The sequence below is a fragment of the Geotrypetes seraphini genome, chromosome 15 (genome assembly GCF_902459505.1).
Source record: "Geotrypetes seraphini chromosome 15, aGeoSer1.1, whole genome shotgun sequence".
NCBI classification, from domain to species: Eukaryota; Metazoa; Chordata; class Amphibia; order Gymnophiona; family Dermophiidae; genus Geotrypetes; species Geotrypetes seraphini.
Genome location: NC_047098.1, coordinates 68,233,898 through 68,251,244, shown reverse-complemented (window position 1 = coordinate 68,251,244; position 17,347 = coordinate 68,233,898). Strand labels below are relative to the sequence as shown.

At 43.7% G+C, this 17,347-nt stretch overlaps 1 protein-coding gene across 2 annotated transcripts in view; it reads right to left on the bottom strand.

Moving 5' to 3' along the window:
* Nucleotides 1-8,630: 8,630 nt before the first annotated feature.
* The window catches only part of RAD51D (RAD51 paralog D), a 41,071-nt gene continuing 32,354 nt past the window's right edge, over nt 8,631-17,347 (bottom strand). Inside the window, exons 9-11 of one of the 2 annotated variants that reach the window (XM_033922601.1) lie at nt 15,134-15,204; nt 12,597-12,761; nt 8,631-9,469 (exon numbers count right to left, since the gene is read on the bottom strand). In XM_033922601.1, the coding sequence (XP_033778492.1) occupies nt 9,365-9,469; nt 12,597-12,761; nt 15,134-15,204 (341 nt within the window). In that variant the 3' untranslated portion in view covers nt 8,631-9,364. The remainder of the gene's footprint in view (nt 9,470-12,596; nt 12,762-15,133; nt 15,205-17,347) is intronic. The other variant, XM_033922600.1, reaches the window with a different exon arrangement.

Genomic DNA, 17,347 nt, shown 5'->3' with positions numbered 1-17,347 from the left:
CTGCCGGCTGACCCCCCTTTCTTTAAGTACGCAAAGAGGAACCGTTGCGTCGTTGCCACAGGGTCCCGCCCCTCCGCCAGCTTCTAGAGCGAGGATAGGAAGACACGAAACTGGCGCTCACATTTCCTAGCACCCCATTGGCCGATAGTTTTAGGTCACATCCTGACCCTGCCTTCTCTTCTCAGGGTGGGTTGCACCGCGAGGTTTGCGGTGTGCCGGGGTGAAAGGTCACGTTATGTAAAGCTAGCGGTAACGAGTCAGTTTGGGGTTTTTTTTTCATTTCTGAACAATAAATGGATGAAGGCCATGGTCTAACCCTTTCAGGAAAAGAAATCGAACAATAAAACAGAGGGGATCATTTTCGGTGATAAATTGCGCAATCTGGCAGTGTCAACATCCGGGCATTAAGTGGGGAATTGAGACGTCCATGGACTAAGCTTTGTGTTCAGGCTTCCTTTTAAAGGGGCCACGCCCTTTAACGATCAGTGCTATGGTCGACCGTTTGGTGTCCCACCTCTTCTCCTAACGTCTCTGGAAGCGAGTGTGGTGGTGGTATATAAATTAGTGGGAGGTGCAGCTCGCTATAAGGGGTCCCGAGAAAACCAAGAAATGAGGGGCTGACTCATTTGTTCCTTCTCTGACATAGTTTGGTTGGCCTTCATAATTCTATCTATGCTCTCCCCAATCCTATACCATAGTAAATTCACTTTTGGGAGGAAGAGGGTTACTACTTGTCTTTAAGAGGTGCTGAGTGAAATAAGAACAGCTGCTGCTGGATCAGACCAGTGGTCCATCGCGCCCAGCAGTCCGCTCACGCAGCGGCCCCCAGGTCAAACACCAGTGCCCTAACTGAGACCAGCCCTACCTGCGTTTGTTCTAGTTAAGCAGAAACTTGTCTAACCTTGTCTTGAATCCCTTCTGGGTGAAGAACTTCCTTACCTTTGTACAGAACCCATCCCCTTTTAACTTTAGAGCAGGGGTGTCCAACCTTTTGGCTTCCCTGGGCCGCAAAAAATGTTTCTGGGGCCGCACAAACGCTACAGCAAGACGGTAAACACCCAGGGGAGCAGAGGAAACCAGAGCCACACAAAATACTTCACGGGGCCACAGGTTGGACACCCCTACTTTAGAGAGTGCCCTCTCGTTCTCTCTACGTTGGAGGGTGAACAACCTGTCTTTATCTACTAGGTCTATTCCCTTCATTATCTTGAATGTTTTGATCATGTCCCCTCTCAGGCTTCTCTTTTCAAGGGAGAATAGGCCCAGCTTCTCTAATCTCTCACTGTACGGCAACTCCACCAACCCCTTAACCATTTTACTTGCTCTTCTCTGGACCCTTTCAAGTAGTGTGACTAAAATGGTTAAGGGGTTGGACGATCTACTAAGGGGGAGAAAAACTCCATTGGAACAGCTAACAAAAAGTAGGGTTACCAGATGTCTAGGAAAACCCAGACATGTTTGTCTACAATTTGGAAGTCCCTAAGTTCGGGATCGCTTCTGGAGGCCCTCTGCGCATGCACAGATGTCAATGTGATATCATACGCACACGTGAATGTGTGTAACATCATAGCGTCAATGTCCACACATGCATAGAGGGCCTCCAAACCTCGGGGAAGGAGACAGGAGGTTGGCTGGTGGAGCAAGACTGAGCTGGGGTGGAATGAGTTGGGGCCAGATGTCCTCTTTGTTTTTAAAGAGGAAATCTCGCAACCCTAACAAAAGGTAACCCAGACTTCAACTGCTCCTTGTCCTGAAGAGGTGCTGAGTGAGGAAGCTAAAGCTAAAGGGAAGAAAAACTGCTGGTATTCAAACTTGTGAAAAGGTGCAACTACTTCTGCAACCACAGACACATCATGTCACCAAAGCTGTTGCTCAGGTTACAACTTCTGTCTCTGTGCAGGCAGAATATGTTACCCAAGAAGAGAGTGATTCCATGTGCAAGCTGTCTTCCGCTGGCTGACCTTTTTAATGCTTCTCTAGAGAGTGGTACCAGATGAGCGGAGAAGGGTGGAAGTCTGACCAGTAAGTCTGACTTCTGTGGTAAATAAATTAACAGAAATGCTTTTAAAACAAAAAACTGAGATTTTTGGAATCCAGTGGATTAAAGGACCCAAGGCAAAACATGAATTCACTAGAAGCAGGTCTTGTCAGACAAATCTGATCAGAGTTTCTTTGAATGATCAGAGAACTGATTAAAGGGAATACGCTAGATGTGGTGTACTTATTCTACAAACAAAAAGACAGACGAACACGTCGCATTAGAGTACAGATAGTCAAACAAAAAAAGGCAAGGGAGGTGTCTTTTCAACCAATAATAAAGTCTTTATTTGAAACGGTGGGCACAACAAAGATTCCTGTTTCGGCATATAGGAAAACCCCTTCCTCAGGGGACACCACAGGAAGTGAGCCTCAGCTGCTGCTGCCGCTCCTGTAGGACCCCGTCTCCAGATTGGACTACTACTTCTGGGGGGGGAGGCAGCGCCAGCTGTCACTCCTGGAGGGAGGGGTGCACCGACTTACTGGAAATATCGGGAGCAACTGCCCAGCAGAGCTTACAACTTACTTATTGGGAGATTTTAGCAAAGCTTTTGACTGTGTTCCGCACAGGTGTCTAATAAATAAACTGAGTGTCCTTGGTATGGGCCCCAAAGTGACAGACTGGATCAAGAACTGATTGAGTGGAAGGCGACATAAGGTAGTGGTCAATGGAGATCGCTCTGAGGAAAAGGATGTTACCAGTAGATGCCTCAAGGTTTGTTTCTTGGGCCTGTTCTTTTTAACATTTTTGTAAGCAATATTGCTGAAGGGCTTTCTGGTAAGATTTGCCTCTTGCGGATGATACCAAAATCTGCAATAGTGTAGAAACCACTTATGACGGGGTGTAAATCCCATCCCATGAACATAAAGATCACGGGTCTCCTCATCCACGTGTAGACCAGACCCTAGGGAGAAAGAAATGACTGGTGGGATTGGGGGTCCTCTACAGGAGGTACTAGTCAGCATAGAAAGACTAAGAGAATGGTGGCAGGACTCAAATATCCCTTTTCTTTTTGGACGGGGACGCCTTGGTCAGGGTGTCTGTTGATGAAAGACAGTTCAGAAGGGATAATGGACTGATTTGCATCTGAAGGCATGTATTTGCATATCGTGACCTTAGAATTACATGGTTCTAACTGTACCAAAATTTAGGACCTTGTAATCCCATGCATAGACTAATTTCTGTACATAGAACCATGTAATTTCTTATGAAATGAAGGAACAGTTAAGTTGCAATAAATCCTCATGAGTGTTGTTAACATCTACAGGTCAAATAGAAGCCGGAAGTCATCGGAGTTAAAAATACTGAAAATGTAATGCTAAGATCACGATATGCATTTATTACAGAGATTAAAGGGCTCTGAAGCCATTAAGAGACACTAAGGACTAGGGAAAGACCCAGAAAGGTGGTGGAAGTCCCCTCCTCTTTGTTATAGAACTTCAAGATGTCTTTGGGTGGACATCCTCACCCTAAGGAAGAAAGGAGACCATAGTCAAGACTCTCCAGAGGAAAATAGCATATTACAGAGTTCTGAGAAAGCAGGCCTCAAAGGTGACCCTAGGGAGGAGGAATATGGGCATAAGCCTAACTTCTGGTAAGCCATCAAGAGGAAGAGTGTTCCAGTTTGATGACTGGCAATGCCCAGTGGAGACTGAATGACCAGGAGAGTCCCCGCAGACTGAGGGGTCAGTGTCCTCAGCGAGAGTGATCAGTGGTGGAAAGGTCTGGGGGAACCAGCAGAACCAGGATATTCCAGGGTGATGGGAGGGTTATTGCTTTAGGCTGCTACCTAGGCCTGTTACAGTTGTTGGGTTCCGGGTATGATAAGAATCCAGATTCCTGGGTTCTTCTTTCTTTAATGTTTAGAGTGGACTGACGGGTCTATGGTTTTCATTGTGTGCACTGTACAGGTGGGAGGGGGGTTGGAGGAGGGAGGGTTGGGGATGGTTTTTGTTGAATGGATTCTGGTATTTTGTATGGCACATATTTTTCAATACTAAGATGAGTAGAGGACATTTGCTCAAATGAAGGTTTCATCAGTCTGGTGAGAACAACATTCAGATCCCAAACCACTGGAGGCAGTTTGAGAGGTGGATTGATATTGAAAAGTCCTTTCATAAACCTGAAAACAAGAGGATGAGCAGTTAAGAGATTTATTGTTGACCGGAGAACTGATAGCACTAAGGTGAACTCTGACTGAAGTGGTTTTAAAACCTAAATGGGATAAGTGGAGAAGGTAATCCAACTTTGACGATATGGAGAAGGATGAAGCATCTTGATGATGAAGAATACACCATGTTGAAAACCTTGTCCACTTCTGCTGGTAGCACTACTGTGTAGAAGGTTTTCTGAATGCAATCAAAATGACTCTGACAGGATTAGAAAGATCAGCGTGTGCTAAGGTCATCCCGAGAGGTACCAAGCTGTCAGGTGCAACAACTATAAATTTAGTTGTAAAAGAGACCCTTGGCTCTGCGTGAGAAGAGATTGAAAGATCTGCAGGGGTATTGGATCCTTGACATTGAGCTGAAGTAGAAGGGACAACCATGGTTGTCTGGGCCACCAAGGGGCTATCAGGATCATGATGGCCGATTATTGCTTGAGTTTGGGAATGAGAGGAATTAGTGGAAATGCATAAAGGAATTTGTCTGTCCAATCCAGGAGAAAGGCATCTGCCTCTAGACGATGAGGAGAGTATTGTCTGGAACAGGATTGAGGCAGTTTGTGATGGTGGGGGGGGGGACGACACAAGTAGGTCTATATGAGGAGTCCCCCAAGACCATGGAATTGAGCACCCACTCGTGTGGCCGAAGAAATATGCTGAGTTTGTCGGCAAGAGTATTTTGCATTCCTTGAAAATAGACAGCTTTTAGAAATATGTTTCAAGGAATTGCCCGGTTCCAAATCTTCTCGGTCCCTTGACAAAAATGCCCTCTTGTTCTTGTAGTTTTCGAAAGTTTGAAGAATCTGTCCCTCTCCACTTTCTCTATGCCCTTCAAATTTCTTGTAAGTCTCCATCATGTCCCCTCTAAGTCTTCGCTTTTCCAGGGAAAAGAGCCCCAGTTTCTCTAATCTTTCAGCGTATGAAAGGTTTTCCATACCTTTTACCAGTCACGTCGCTCTCCTCTGAACCTTCTCGAGTATCGCCATATCCTTCTTAAGGTACGGCGACCAATATTGGACGCAGTACTCCAGATGGTGGTACACCATCGCCCGAAACAACGGCAGGATAATTTCTTTCATTCTAGTTGTAATATCTTTCTTGATAATACCTAGCATCCTGTTCACCTTCTTAGAGGCCGCTGCGCACTGTGCTGACGGCTTCATTGTCCTGTCCACCAGTACCCCCAAGTCCTTTTCTAGGCTACTTTCATCCATTACCAGCCCTCCCATCGAATAGCTGTACATCGGGTTTCTGTTTCCTACATGCAAGACTTTACATTTCTCTACATTAAACTTCATTTGCCATCTTTTCGCCCACTCTCCTAGGTTCAAGAGGTTTATATGGAGCTTCTGTTCCTGAGTAGGCCAGTGACCTTGAGTGCAAAGACCATCAAGGTGAGCTCCCCAAGCATACTTGGACGAGTCTGTGGTCAGAACTTTCTGATGTGGAGGAATTTGAAACAGCAGCCCTTTGGAAAGATTTGAGGAATTTATCCACCACCGAAGAGATTGACAAAGTGATGACGTGACTGTAATTTTCCATGAGAATGGATCTACAGCTTGAGACCACTGAGAAGCCAGGGGCCACTGAGCTGTTCTGAGATGAAGTCCTGCGAAGGGGGTAACATGAACTGTAGATACCATGTGACCCAATAGTGTCCTCATTTGTATGGCTGAGATGGATGGAAAATGAAAGACTTAGGAACACTTCCAAAAAATGGCAAACGGTAGAACATGCCTGGTCTTTTCTCAAGAACACAGTGAGCGAGGTGCAAAATCTGTATATCCCCAGATTCAGAAAGGGGTGCAAAAAGAGTCGAACAAAAGACCCGGCGTGGATAACTAAAATAGTGAAGGAAGCGATAGGCAATAAGAAAAACTCATTCAGGAAATGGAAAAAGGAGAAAACTGAGGGGAATTGGAAAGAGCACAGGAAGTATCAAAAAGAATGTCACCCGAGTGGTTTGAAAAGCCAAAAGAGAGTATGAAGAGAGGCTAGCCAGGGAAGCACAAAATTTCAAACTGTTCTTTAGATATGTTAAAGGGAAGCAACCGGCCAGGGAGGAGGTGGGACCGCTGGATGACGGAGACAGGAAAGGAGTGGTGAAAGAGGAGAAAGAAGTGGCAGAAAGATTTAACATGTTCTTTTCGTCTGTATTTACAAACGAAGACACATCCAACATACCGGAACCTGAGCAATTCTTCAATGGAAATCAAGCAGAAAAATTAACATCAATGGAAGTGAGCCTTGAAGATGTACGCAGGCAGATAGAAAAACTAAAAACTGACAAATTCCTGGGTCCGGATGGAATCCATCCAAGGGTTCTGAAGGAATTAAAGGAGGAGATAGCGGAACTACTGCAGCAAATTTGCAATCTATCCCTGAAAACAGGCATGATCCCGGAGGACTGGAAGATAGCCAACGTTACACACCCATCTTTAAAAAGAGATCAAGAGGTGACCTGGAAAACTACAGACCGGTGAGTCTGACCTCAGTTCCAGGGAAAATGGCGGAAGCACTGATAAAAGAAAACATCGATGAACATTTTGAAAGAAACGGACTTCTGATAACCAGCCAATATGGTTTCTGCACGGGGAGATCGTGCCTAACGAACTTATTGCACTTCTTCGAAGGAATTAACAAACGGATGGAAAAAGGAGTCCCCATAGACATCATATATCTAGATTTCCAAAAAGCCTTTGACAAGGTGCCCCATGAATGCCTACTCCGGAAACTGAAGAACCATGGGGTGGAAGGAGACATACATAGATGGATCAGAAACTGGTTGGCGGGTAGGAAACAGAGGGTAGGAATGAAGGGCCACTACTCGGACTGGAGGAGGGTCATGAGTGGGGTCCCGCAGGGCTCGGTGCTCAGGCCGAGGTACAACTATACGATGGGAGGGATGTTATTAAATGAGAGTACCCAAGAAAGGGACTTGGGGGTAATGGTGGACATGACAATGAAGCCGACGGCACAGTGCGCAGCGGCCGCTAAGAAGGCAAACAGAATGCTAGGCATAATCAAGAAGGGTATTACAACCAGAACGAAAGACGTTATCCTGCCATTGTATTGGGCGATGGTGCATCCGCATCTGGAGTACTGCATCCAATATTGGTCGCCGTACCTTAAGAAGGACATGGCGTTACTCGAGAGGGTTCAGAGGAGAGCGACGCGTCTGATAAAGGGGATGGAAAACCTTTCATATGCTGAGAGATTGGAGAAACTGGGTCTCTTTTCCCTGGAGAAGAGGAGACTTAGAGGGGATATGATAAGAGACTTACAAGATCATAAAGGGCATAAAGAGAGTAGAGAGGGACAGATTCTTCAAACAAGAGGGCATTCGGGAAAGTTGAAAGGGGACAGATTCCAAACCAATGCTAGGAAGTTCTTCTTTACCCAACGTGTGGTGGACACCTGGAATGCGCTTCCAGAGAGCATAATAGGGCAGAGTACAGTACTGGGGTTCAAGAAAGGATTGGACAATTTCCTGCTGGAAAAGGGGATAGAGGGGTATAGATAGAGGATTACTGCCAGGTCCTGGATCTGTTGGGCCGCCACGTGAGCAGACTGCTGGGCACGATGGACCTCAGGTCTGACCCAGGAGAGGCATTGCTTATGTTCTTACATTGATTGCAAAGTGGAATCAAATTGTCTTGTCTTTGCTGAGGTAGGAACGCTCTGAGTTGAATTGTGTCGAGCAGGGGCCCTATGAATTGTAGAGTTTGAGAGGATTGAAGTTGAGATTTCGGAAAGTTGACTTCGAACCCCAACTGCTGAAGAAACAGGATTGTTGACTGCGCTGCTGAGAGCACTCCTTAGGGAGGCGTCTTATATGAGCCAATTGTCAAGAAAGGGAAAAACTTGAACCCCTTGCACTCTTAAAGCTGCTGCCACTACTACCAGGCACTTGGTGAACACTCTTAGAGAGGAGGCCAGGCCAAAGGACAGAACTTTGTATTGAAAATGTTGATGGGCTATCCGAAACCACATAAATTTTCTGTGAGCAGGATGAATTGGATATGGGTATAAGCCTCTTTTAGATCTAGAGAGCATAGACAATCTTTTTACTCTAATAGTGAATATAAAGTTCCCAGAGATAGCATTCAAAACTGTTATTTGACTAGGAATTTGTTTGTCTCGGAGTTTTTGAACATCTTAGATCTTCCCCTGCCCAAATGTTCCCCCATTTCTTCTCCCCTTCTCTCCCTGCCTCTCTCCGCTCCTCTAACTTATCTTTGTAAGTCGTCTTGAGCCTGCTTAAGTATGCGTGACGCAGAAATAGAAGATTAGATTAGAATTGGACATAGACTTCCTGGCTTCTTCGGGATGAGAAAATACCTAGAGTAGAACCCCTGATTTTTCTAAGAAGGGGTTACTACCTTCTATGCCATTTAGTTGAAACAGAGCCTCTATTTCCTGAAGAAGAAGGGATGTCTGCTTAGGGTTGAAAGAGGACTCTCTTGGAGGATGATTTGGAGATATAGTGACAAAAAGAAGAGAGTAACTTTCCTTGATGACTTTGAGAACCCACAGATCAGTTGTTATCAGAGTCCAACGTTAATGGTAGAATTGTAGATGTTTATGTTTATTAAGATTTGATATACTGCTCCAGCATTTTACTGACCTGAGCAGTTTACAATGCACCAATTGATTAATGAAAGGAACTCCACTGAAGATAGGAAAGATAGAGATAGCAACAAGATACATATATTCTAACAAGTAATCAGTGAAGATGAAAACAAAGATTACCTTAAAAAATAAAGTAAAAGTTAATTATAAAAAAATTAAATAAAAAAAAAACCAAATAAGATAAATTTCAGATGGCTTCCGATTGGTTGAGGAAGAGGCTGGGATAGGGGAACAGCAGCTATGCTCTCCATAAACATGTCAAAATGACTGAGCAGGCTTTTGAGGAGTGTTCACCCATCAGAAGTTAAAAATCAAGCAGCATCAGGCTTGTCGGGACATTCGTCAGTCTCACGGGTAGAGGGCTCTGTGTACTGGACCAATCGTTCCTGCTAAGTGGAAAGAAATAAAACCATGTGGTATCCCTAAGAGGTAAATGTCCTGCATATTAATGTTTATCTGTGGCCTTAGGTGAGTCTCTTTCATAGTCATTTTAGAATTCAAAGTTCTTGGAATCTTAATTCTTCAGAAAGTCATACTTCTGCCCCAGCCTGTGATAAACTCTCTTTCACAAAAGATGGACTTTCTTGTAATGCTCCGCTGCTTCCAATTGCCAATCCTACCGATAGACCAGTTGGCTGAAAAAGAACATGAAAAAAAAATCAAAATCTCACCTACTACGTGGTCTTTCTGACGCAATCATTAAAAACAAGATAAAAACAAGAGGAATCATGATCGGACCCTAGGCACAGCAGGCACCAGTTCTGGGTATTCATAACTGGTGCCTGCACTTCTTAAAGCCTCTGGATGCTTTTTTTATTGGACACTCCATCTTGAAAAATATCCACTGGAAAATCAAATGACTTGACTTTAACTGTCCTGACCAGGAGTCCAAGGTCCTCTGCAAGGCCTATACCAGATGATGCTAAACAATAAAGGAAATTTGAAAGCTATTGAAAAAACAAATATGCCAACAGGAAAACAACCAAATAAACTGCACAACAGTGTCAGGACATGAGAAAAACTTATACAGTAGAATCTCAGTTAACCGGCACTCGAAACCAACCAGCAAAAAAAAATATTGCCGGTGAAAAAAAGAAAAAAGACCTTTAAAGCACCAGCGGCAACAGTCTTGAGCCACGAACCCCCCTCCCTCTCTTAAGCCCCGAAGAATTACAAGCAGCAGCAGTCATGAGCAGCGAACCTCACCTCCTTCCCGACCCGAAGCACCAGCACGGCAGCATCCTGAGCAAACAAATCCCCCTTCCTTCAAGCCCCTAAGCAGCTGAGAGAGGAACCCCCTGCCTCCAGCCCTGAAGCACCAGTAAGGCAGCCCTCCTTCCCTCAAGCCCCAAAGTGGCAGAAGCAGGCGGCATCCTAAGCCACAAAACCCCTCCCTCCCTCTCTCCCTTCCTTACGCGAAGCGCAGCTGGTCTGCAGGAGGCAGCCTCAAAACAGGCTGTTCTTGGACAGCCCCAAGCAGCCTGTTTTGAGACTGCCTCCTGCTGACCGACTGTGCTTTGGGTAAGGAAGGGAGGGAGGGGGAGGGGGTTTGCAGCTCAGGAAGCCGCCTGCTTCTGCCACTTCGGGTAGGGAAGGAGGAGGGCTTTGCAACTCAGGATTGCTACCGTGCTGGTGCTTCGGGGTGGGAATTCAGACTGGTTTCTAATACATTCTCAATTAACCAGAAAACAGTTATCCAGTATCCAGCAATCCCCATGGGTGCCGGATAGCTGAGCTGTAACACAAGCACAGAGGAACAACTCAAAAGCTTTCCCCCCTAATTTAATAAACTGGGGACCAAATGTTAGCGCCATAGAATACTGCCTCCACATGCTGAAATATACACTTACGTGTGGGGATGGCAGTTACAAGCTTAGCGCTACTTTATTATGTATACATACATATGGCTTAGCATGCATTTCCAGGGGGGAAATTTACATGGGAGGTGCATGAGCACTGCCAACATTTATGCATCTAGTTTATACAATACTGTTTTTTTTCTATCACAAAAATAAACAAAAGACAAACTGTCTCCATAACATATAACATACTGTGATTCTTCAGTACATCACCATGAAAATTCAGTGATTGCTCCCTGGCCTCCAAAAACAGCAACATCAGGAAAAAGAGGAAAATACCGTTTATGTTTAATTACAAAACTTGATTTATTGAACAATTTGGGGAACACTGAGTCAAGATGATGTTGTAATTTAAAGGCAGAATATAAATAATAAACTATAACCAAGTAGGTAGAAAATGGAATTTCATAACAATAAAGTATAGCAACAACACTCACATAGAGCAAAGCATTCAGTCAAAATTAAAAAACAAGAAAAAAATTTGCATGCCTACCACAGAGGCATGAATACCTCCTTTTGTCTACTGGCCATACCTCTTCTTGTGCACCCTAGCATCCTTCTAGTTTTCGCCGTCACCTTTTCAACCTTAAGATCATCACATACAATCCCACCCAAGTCCCGCTCTTCTGTCAAGCACATACGTTCTTCACCCCCTAATCTGTACCGTTCCCTCGGGTTTTTGCAGCCCAAATGCATAACCTTGCATTTCATAGCATTAAATTTGAGTTGCCAAATTTCAGACCATTCTTCGAGCTTCGCCAGGTCTTTCTTCATGTTATTCACCTCATCCGGGGTGTCTACTCTATTACAGATTTTGGTATCAACCGCAAAAAGGCAAATCTTACCCAACAACCCTTCAGCAATATCGTTTATAAAAATGTTAAAAAGAACAGGCACAAGAACAGAACTTTGAGGCACACCACTGGTAACATCCCTTTCCTCAGAGCGATCTCCATTGACCACTACCCCTTGTCGCCTTCCACTCAACCAGTTCCTGACCCAGCCCGTCACTTTGGGACCCATCCCGAGGGCACTCAGTTTATTTGTTAGACATCTGTGTGGAACACTGTCAAAGGCTTTGCTAAAATCTAAATATACCACATCTAGCACGCATCCTCTATCCAATTCTATGGTCACCCAGTCAAATAAAGTGATCAGACCTACCTCTAGTGAATCCATGTTGCCACAGGATTCCAGAAACATGACCATTCTCTGTTTTAAAAGTGTTTCCACTAATTTGCTTATCACAGAAGTCAGACTTACTGGCTTGTAATACCCTACTTCTTCCTTACTTTCACTTTTGTGGAGAGGGACCACATCTGCCCTTCTCCAGTCCTCCGGTACCACTTCCGACTCTAGAGACTCATTGCTACCAGAACTTCCCTAAGTTCCTTCAGATGTACACCATCTGACCCCATCGCTTTGTCTACCTTTATTTTAGCTAGCTCCTCTTGAACACAACCCTCTAAAAATTGATCAGGGTCTATTATTCCTTCATCCCTATTCATGTTTGTCTTCTGCGATCCCACTCCCGGCGCTTCAGCCATGAACACAGAACAGAAATATTTGTTAAGCATTTCGGCATTTTCTTTATCAGCTTTTACATATTCCTTTTTTTTTTTTTTTTTTTTTTTACAAATCTTTATTCATTTTGCATCATATAACAAGTGTAATAATAAATAACAACACTTGTAACTTTATCATATTCAGCATTAAAACATTATAATTTTAACCCAATCCCTCCCAACCATAATCTATTATTATCTACATATCCCTGTTAAAGAATTAGCTGAAAATTCACTGATGGGGTATTTCTCTGTATAGTGGCTACCGCTATGAAAATAACTGCTTTTGAGTGTTGGACTGGGTGAAGGTCAAATGTGTTCACAAGTCCATAGCTTACCTGCCGGGATGACTTGCTTAAGGTGGCAGTATGCCCAATAGTGCTATTTCGCTGGATTCCTTCTTTCTTCTCTAGAAGGATTCGTGTGCTAGGCATAAAACTCCAGGAGCGACCCAGAGCGGGTCGCAGGCCACTGTTAATATTCCTGGTCATATGGTTGGTCAGCTGACAGGGAACAAAAAAATTTATCAACAATGCTGATCTAATATATATCATTCGATAAAACAGATATTTTTTTTAATATCAAAATTGTGTAAGTAGATAATTGAAGGAATACCATTTTAAATTAGGGCTTTCTTTCAATTAATGGTATGTTATTTATTTATTTTTCCCACTGCAGCAACTTGGGACTCTGGGCAAGTCACTTAACCCTCCATGGCCCAGAGTCACAAGGAGCTACAATGGGAAAATAATATCATAAATAACATACCTTTAATTGCACAATTCATCATAGTTACACATTTTAGTTTAAAAGTAGCCTAAAAAATTAAAGAATAATAGTAATATAAAGACAAAAAAAAAATCAGCTTGTCTAGACTTTTTTTTATGGGAGGTGATCGAAATTAATTCCACCCAAAGAACCGCCTTCAAACTTTCCCAAATAGTAGTGGGAGAAAAATGATCTACACTATTATGTTCCAGATAATCTACCCTCCGAATTGTCCGGGGGTCTCTTACAAGGCTACCGTTAAGTTTCCAATTTTGATCACCAGGACGTGGAGTTCCCCAGCTCACATCTATCCAGGTGAGGGCGTGGTCCGACCATATAATAGCTTCAATTTTGGTGTCAAGAATCTACCCCCCAGCCCTCACCTAGACATATCATATCAAATGACCCACCTTCACCAACAGTACTTTGGCCAATATCTCAACAAAAAATTGCCCTGGTTTAGAATTTTGTGCATATAAATTCACTAGAGTCACTAGAACTCCATTCACTTATCCGTCCAAATTATCCAGCGCCCACCCTCATCCCGCCACTCCTTCTCAGGCGTCACCTTCAAGTGTTTAGCAAATAGAATTCCCACCCCTGATTTCTTTTTTTCCTTTTTATTAGAAGCCCAGGCCCATACCAGATACTCCTTTTAATTTACCAATTTCTCCCCTGTTTTCAGAAAATGTATCTCTTGAACAAAATCTTTTCCAGAGAAAGGAAAATGGTAAAACCAGAGGACATAATTTGAGGTTGAGGGGTGGTAGATTCAGGGGCAATGTTAGGAAATTCTACTTTACGGAGAGGGTAGTGGATGCCTGGAATGCGCTCCCAAGAGAGGTGGTGGAGAGTAAAACTGTGATCGAGTTCAAAGAAGCGAACACAGAGGATTTAGAATCAGAAAATAATACTAAATATTGAACTAAGGCCAGTACTGATCAGACTTGCACAGTCTGTGTCTGTATATGGCCGTTTGGTGGAGGATGGGCTGGGGGGGCTTCAATGGCTGGGAGGGTGTAGATGGGCTGGAGTAAGTCTTAACAGAGATTTCGGCAGTTGGAACCCAAGCACAGTACCGGGTAAAGCTTTGGATTCTTGCCCAGAAATAGCTAAGAGAAAAAATTTAAATTGAATCAGGTTGGGCAGACTGGATGGACCATTCGGGTCTTTATCTGCCGTAATCTACTATGTTACTATGGATTCCCTGCCATAGCTGTTCAGCTGATCGCAGCAGGGAGATTTCCTTCCCACGATCATCCCATGGCAAGGGATTTGGCACATTTGTATAACCAGCGCCTGTGACATGTGCATCGGTTAGAGAATTGGGGTGGTTAGGCGGGATTAGTCATCTGTCCATTAGGGCAGTCGCAATTCTGTATAGGATGCCCGTCTGCGATTCTCAGCTGCTTCTTAGGTGGCTGCTGAGACTGGCGTCCTATACAGAATTTCCCCCTTTATTTCTATTATTACCATGTATAGCATCTTTTACCCCTACCCACCAGCCCCATACCCAACATTCTGCTTGTATAGAAGACTCTCTGTTAACCAGAATTCAAGCAATCAGAACTCTCAAGCAACCTAAAAAAAAAAATCCAGTTAAACTCGGCTTACTTGATTGTAGCAGTTGCAGTTCATGCATTGGTGGTGGAGGAAATGCAGTTAGGCGTCACTGCTTCCTTCTGGACCTGCTGAACCTAAAGGTGGCAGGTCTTCCTGCTCCACCCGTCCTGTGTCATTTATTTTTTGGATGGGACTAAGGATTTTAAGGTGGCTCTGACAATGTGAGGGAGAAGTGGCAGTGTCCTACAGACTCCCTCCTCGGGCATTCAACTTGTACTATACTGCAGAATTCAGTGATACTGCAGTGACCAAGAGTAAACTCTACACCCAAGGTGAAGGCAGTTGCAAGTTGCTCAGCAGTTACGTCAGGTCTGAAATTCAAGTAGCAGAAATCACTGTGCAGCTTTTCACTAATAAAATTGGCTACCAAATCATTATACACAGTGTTTGCTGGCCTCTGTAATTCTGCCAAGATAATTAAGCTTTGAGATACTCTGCTATCTTCAGAAGATAGTTATTTCATAGTTACTACATCTCTACTCACCACAACAGCCAAGTTGAGCTCCCTAGCCATTATCTTCAACTCCCGGCCAAGTTGCATCATCAGCGACATGCCTGAGGAGACAAAAACAGAATCCAGAAATGTTTAAAAAGATATATATGGCAAATACACCACAGGCAGAATTAGCCCTGGATGCTCATTGCTGGACCAAGTCTGAGCACTGGTACTGAATATCAAGCTAATTCAATCAGGTCAAATGGCACCACATTTTTAGCAACCTAACCTGGTTCAGATTTGATCTTAACTTTCTAAACATGATTAAGGTATTATATACTGCATCTACAACGAACGTTAAAATCAATGGTTCCACATCTAAATCCTTTCATCCATCTAGAGGCACAAGACAGGGGTGTCCGTTATCACTGCTACTCTTCAATTTAGCCCTTGAACCACTATTATTGATCTCCATCCGGAATAATGCTAATATCAAAGGTGAAATTGTCAGCCTACGCCAATGATGTCCTTATCTATACCACCCCGAATCATCTCATGCCTACCATTGATGATTACGCCAAAGTCTCAGGCTATAAACTAAACTCCTCTAAAACAGAACTAATGCCCTTGAATGGCGATGTAGGTAGAATGTTGTCCGATTAAGACCTGGGCTTCAGTGTCTCCCTCTTTTGTTTTTTAATTTTTAGTTTTATTTTGCTGGTTTAACTTTATTTTGTTTCTTTCATCTACTTTATTTATAGTTTTATGTTCTGTTCATTTTACTTTTAATTTTACCCCGGGCAAGTCACAAAATCACCAGCATCTTTGAATGTAGCAGTTTGACCGTTATAGGACCTAAAGGCCTTGAACTGTTAATCTTTAGCCAAGGCCTTTCCTACCTGCGTTTGGTGACGGCTGAGGACCGTTGCAGAATCGCAGCTCTTCTTTTCTCTTTTGGATGCCGAGGTTGTGACTGAGTGGAGCGGCTGCTGTGTTTGGGTCCAGTTCTGTCCTGCACTCTCTCTTCTCGTCTTCCTTGTTGGCTGCGCTGTGGATGCCGCTGCTTGCATCGGATACCGAGTTGGAGTGGTTCTTGGAGACCACAGTAACCCTTTTGTGCTGGCGGGACTGCGTTGTATCCGATGGCTGCACTGTTGGCTCCTTCCTTCCGGCGTCAGAGACTGTTGTGCACCACTTTTCTGGCGGACCGGGACCAAGGACAGTTGACGGAGGCTGTGTTGTTGGCTTGCATCATTGGGGCCTGCCTGGATGGTGTGCAGTGTCGGTTGACCTTTCGTGGCCTGCCTCTTCTTCCTGGTTTCTTTGCCTTCTGCTCTTGGGCCTAGATTGCAGCTGTTTATTCCTTCACCTCTGGCAGGGATGGCCCCACAGGCCACCATCACTTTTCTGTGTCGATCCTTCCTTGAAGATGTGCAGCTCTATTGGACGTATATTCCTATATACATCCAATCAGATTGGCGGAGTGTGTGGCGCAGTGGTTGGAGCTACAGCCTCAGCACCTTGGGGTTGTGGGTTCAAACCGCGCGCTGCTCCTTGTGACCCTGGGCAAGTCACTCAGTCCTCCATAGCCCCAGGTACGTTAGATAGATTGTGAGCCCACCAGGACAGAGAGGGAAAAATACTCGAGTACCTGATTGTAAAACCGCTTAGACAACCTTGATAGGCGGTATATAAAAACCTAATAAACTTGAAACTTGAATTTATTTTGCTAAATCTCCAATCTCTTAAACTTATTTGTATATTTAAATTTTATTCCTTTTATATTTTTAGTTTTTTCATTATTTGAATTGTACCTTCTTACTTCTCATTTATAATCTTAATGTATATTTTCTTCAAACCGCTTAGAACCTAACGGATGTAGCGGTATATAAGAAATAAATTACATTACATTACATTACCTTTCCCTCACAATTCTTGGAATTTTGTTATGTCTTTTCTATTTTAATAATTGTTTACTCAGGTACTTTAGCTAAATTGTGAGCCTTCGGGACAGATAGGGAACTTCTAAGTACCTGTATTTTATTGTAAACTGCTTACATCTGTAATATGCTTAAGCGGTATATCAAATGTTAATAAAACATAAACACCACATATTGAGTCATGTAGTTTCCAGTGGTCTGCTAACAAACTTAAATACTTAGGTATACATTTTGGCAATTCACTAGACCTAACCATGGAATATTGTATCACATTTACTTCAGACTATTAATGAGCAAATACTTTGCTGGTCTCCATTAAAAC